At 55.2% G+C, this 4,454-nt stretch overlaps 1 protein-coding gene across 1 annotated transcript; it reads right to left on the bottom strand.

Moving 5' to 3' along the window:
• Positions 1–2,582: 2,582 nt before the first annotated feature.
• LOC104509824 (Krueppel-like factor 15) lies at positions 2,583–3,521 on the bottom strand. The gene has a single exon (XM_010151887.1). The coding sequence runs from the start codon at positions 3,519–3,521 to the stop codon at positions 2,583–2,585; it is 939 nt and encodes a 312-aa protein (XP_010150189.1).
• Positions 3,522–4,454: the final 933 nt, after the last annotated feature.

Genomic DNA, 4,454 nt, shown 5'->3' with positions numbered 1-4,454 from the left:
TGACGGGAGAGCTCATCCGAGCGGGAAAACCTGCGGGAGAAGGGAAGCCTGGTGGATCCAGCCTTGGCTGCTAGATAGGGCAGGGAAATCAGGGATCCCGGACTCAGGAACTCTGCCACAGACTCTTGGGGTGACCATAGACAGGTCACTTCTCCATCCACCCTACCAACGAGGCACAGGTGCCTCAGGCTGTGCTGGAGGAATGGAAAATAAACCCCTCCAAGGGTGATTTAGGAATAGGAAAGGGGGACAGAATTCACCTACTGCGATCGTAACTTCTTCCCACTGATCTTAAAGTGTCCACTTACTTCCTTTGTCTGGTTCAGACTTGGTGAATCCTTTTGGGAGCTGACGGCCGCAGGGCCAGATGCTGAGAGAAATCGCTTTTTGTGGCACCAGCCCAGGCTGGCAGTGACACTGTTCCCGGGTGGAAAGGCTTCACTAACACCTCACGTGTCCAGCCAAGAGGAGCATGACTGTCAAGAAGGCCTGTGTTTTTCCTGAGAGTGCATGGTTCTCCCTGAGCATCCCCTTGTTTCTCAGAACGGCAGCAAGTTTTCCCTGTCAGCCTGGGCTGGATTTGGGAGCTGGGGGGAGAGGAGCAGCCTGTGAGCTGGCCAAAATAGCGAGCACAAGGGAGGAGAAGCAAAGGCACCCAGCCTGCAGCAGAGAAGCAGAGAGTTCCATGCCGAAGCAAGCTGACTGCTGTTGTGAGGATGCAGGAACAAGGACCACACTGATGCCCAGCATTTGGACTGTTTGTATGCGTAATTCCCACTCCTGGAGTAGATCAGCTGAACAGCCTGGAAATCCCCTTGAAGCATGTGCGTGTCCCCAGTTATTTCTCCTGGCACACACGGATCCAGGCCTGGGGGGACCTGCAGCGTGTTAGTCCACACCAGTTCCACCAGTGCCACCTCAGCAGTCTCAACAAGGCCCGGGAGCTGGTATGAGGATGTCCGAGGGGAGCGCTGAGGATGGGACAGGATTTACTCCTGTTTTGCCTCTAAGGAACCAACGCAGATGGCAGGAGTATTGGGAAGGAAGGGGTTTTCCACCTGGCTGAAACGTGCCCACGCAAAGAAGCACAAAGCAGGGAGCTTCAGCTGTAACCCCAGACTCCCAGCGACAGGATTTCAAGCTCACCCCTGGCACGGCAAACACTGCGCCTGCTCACAAAAGGCTCTGTGGGAATGAAACGTGCCCCAGGACCATCCTTCCCTACAAACCACTGACTTCTTTTCCAGCTTTATGGCAAGCCCCAAGGTCTCAGCTCCACACAGAAAGCAGAGCAAGGAGAAATGACGTATAGATTTATACTCAGGGCCACATCCAGAAAAGGGGGTGTGGGCCGGAGAACCCCGTCTGCAGCTGAGAACATCCCTTGATGGAGCAACTGCTCCCATGGAGTGGTAGGGCAGGGCACAGCAGGGCAGTGCAGAATGCCATCCTGCAGGCTAGCACCATCTCTTTCCTCATTCCCAGAGGGAAAAGTGATGCCTGTGTGTTGCCATCGTCCCCCTCCTCAGTCCCCAGGCTCTGAGCGTCGGGTGTAGCAGCACTGGCTGCTCGTGGAAAAGGAGCCAGTGCCTATGGACATCCTGCGGTTATAGGTGAAATGGAGGGACAATCGCTGATGGCAAAGGGACAACGTGGCAAAAGGGAGTCCCAAAATTCAGGTCTAGTCTCATACCTTCCAGAGTCTTACCACCCCGAGACAGAAGCCGTCACACACCCTCCGGAGAAACGAGGCAGCGGGTGTATGCCAAAGCCTAAGAAACCAGGCAAGCTGGGTGCTGCCAGCACCAGTTTCTCTGTGACACACTCTGCTGACGAAAAGCGCCACGCCAGACCCCAGAACTATCAGCCCTTCTCGCCAAAGGTTGGACTGAGCATCCTGCCCCCCAGGACAGGTACCGCCGTACCAGGAAGAGAACAGAACAGCAGAAAGCTGATCCGAGAAGTGCAGCAAGATTAAAAAAAACAGAGTGAATCTAGGGAACACAGATGAAAGAAAACGCCAACCGCCGTCATGTGCAGAGCAAACAAAAGTAAACGCAACGTGGAGATACGCTACAGGCCCTGGGGTGTCAGAGGGGGACAAGCAGCCAGGGCAGGCAAACAGCGAGAGAAAGCAAAGGGCTGGTAAACGAGCACAAAACTAGGCTCTGGCTCCTGAGGAAGCAGTCAGACTCCTATTTTCTGGGGCAAATATTAGTGGGAAAAGCCATGTTTGTAGTCCAAGCACAGGAATTATCCCGAACTTGGCAAAGAAAGCTTTCAAAGTTACACGATCCTTGGAAAAGCTGCATTGCCAGAAGGTCACCTAGTTCAAGGGGGATTTGGGAGTGTCAGCTATGCTTCCCCAGCTGGAGGATTTCAGCACTTCTAGACCGAACGAAAACCACCCAAAGCGCTCCACAAAGCGTACTCCTCCCAGCCTCCTTCCAGCTCTCACTCGGGGAATTCAACTTGTGATTTTCTCCTGGATTTTCCGTAGCCAGGAGCTCTCCCGCATCGTGGCACGCAGCGGCAGACCTGCGGCCGGGACACCCGCTGGCACAGAGTCCCGTGGCTCCCACTTACCGCCAGCCACAGTTGGGCCAAGCCCACGTGTAGGGTTTGTCGCCGGTGTGCCGACAGATGTGAGCCTTGAGGTGGGAACTCTTGGCATACATCTTCCCGCAGCCCGGGTGTGAGCACTTATGGATGCGGATGAGGGAAAGGGGGGCTTGCTGACACTTGGGAGTTGCCTCCACCTCTTCCACGTCCCCCAGTGCCCCTGGCCTCATGGAGACTGGCAGGGGGGCAATTTTGACATACTTCTGGTCCGTGATGGTTACAGGGGGCTGGACCTGAGGGAGGAGGGACTGTTTTTGGCCCTGCAAGCTGATAACCAGCTGGTTTACCCTGACACCGCCTGTAGCACTCTGTGCTAGTGGGCTGCCACTGGCCATCTGGAGAGGCTGGATTTGGAGGATGACAGGAATGCTTCCAGCAGCTACTGCCTGGTCACTACCTTCAGCTGACCCTCCAGGCTGGGCAGCGTTTGAGACACCTTCTTGAAGCACACTGGAGATGGGCTGTCTCCCAGAGCTACCTAAGCTGATCTCAGATTTGATCTCGATCTTCCCTCCGGCTGGGTGAAGCTCGCTTGCTTCGTCTTTGAGGAACTCAGCCTTCTCCTTGAGGAATTCCTCAATCTCCTCCAGAGTGGGAATGAAGCCCTGGGAGAGCCTGCTGCGGAAATCAGGCAGCCTGAGGTGAGGCTCGCAGACAGCGACTTGGGGTTTTGCATCTTCCCCCTTTGCACAGGATGGGGGGAGCGGGGTGTCTTCCAAGGGGCTGGTGCTGCCCACAAGGAGATGGCCAGAGCCTTCTGGGTGGCCGGACGCCCTCTCGTTGCTGTGCCCCGGCAGAAGGGATGGCAGGACGCTGCGCTGCAGAGCACCGGCAAAGCTCCCTAGCAGGGAAGAGCTGGTCAAGGAGGGCAACAGCTCCTGGCAGCTCACAGAGACCATTTGTTGACTCACGTCCTCTTCCCACACAAAGCTCTCGGCTTGGCAGGATCAGAAGCCTCTGTACGAGCTCAGCTGGGGCTCCTGAGGCTGGGGAAATCTTCGTTCATCTGCAAGGGAACACCACCAAGGTTATTTCCAAATCAAAAAAGCAAACAAGAAAACCTCAACCTTTGAAAAAAAAAAAAAAGGATGGTGCATTAGAAATAAAACATCAAAACTAGTCAGTGGCCTTTGTTTTTAAACATTCTTGCTCAAAAAACACATGCTAACCGTTTTCCTATGCAGGATGCCAACAGGCTGCAAAGAGGTAAATTCCCCCCAGAAGCAAAACTTCTCTGGGGAGTTGATGAAGGTAAAAATACAGAATGAAACACTTCATCCCTCTCCCACCTATGCCAGAGGGCAGAGAGGAGGACTTGCGGCTTACAACTAGGAGTTAATTGAGCTCCAGGAGAGGGTGCTGGTTTCTCCACGCTGCAAACGTTGGTACAACCGTGACCCAACGTAGAGCTATCACGGCTGGATTCAAGCTAACCAGTTTGGGAACAGGTAATAAGCTACGAGAGCGCCTGCTGCCAAACTGCTTGGGGCTCTGGTGCGTTCAGCAGCCACCACGCCGCGGTGTTACGCCGGCCAGCGGTGCCCAAGCAAGCGAGTTTACAGCCAGTTCAGGCAGGTCTGCCCGAGCTCAGCCCCACCTCCTAAAGCACGGCAGACAGAGCGTCTGGGGTCAGCTCACAGGGCCCTCGAGGGCACAAACACCACGCTTCAGAACAGGGAAGAAAGAGCACGGTATCTCCAGGTTAGACCTGTGCTGTGTCCAGAAGGTGACCTGTCTCCCACGATTCCACACATCAAACCCCCCGGGGACCTGCTGTGGGTCGCGGGGTTGTGAGCACGGTGTCTGAGCAGCCATGCACCTCCCTGCCCCTG

This window comes from Eurypyga helias, unplaced genomic scaffold, assembly GCF_000690775.1.
Source record: "Eurypyga helias isolate BGI_N326 unplaced genomic scaffold, ASM69077v1 scaffold20165, whole genome shotgun sequence".
Classification (NCBI taxonomy): domain Eukaryota; kingdom Metazoa; phylum Chordata; class Aves; order Eurypygiformes; family Eurypygidae; genus Eurypyga; species Eurypyga helias.
The sequence above is the reverse complement of the archived record's forward strand: the minus strand, read 5'-3'. Positions and strand labels throughout refer to the sequence as shown.

What these genes read in the sequence shown, in the direction of transcription:
- LOC104509824 (XM_010151887.1), bottom strand. Translation starts at nt 3,521, where the DNA reads ATGGTCTCTGTGAGCTGCCAGGAGCTGTTGCCCTCCTTGACCAGCTCT.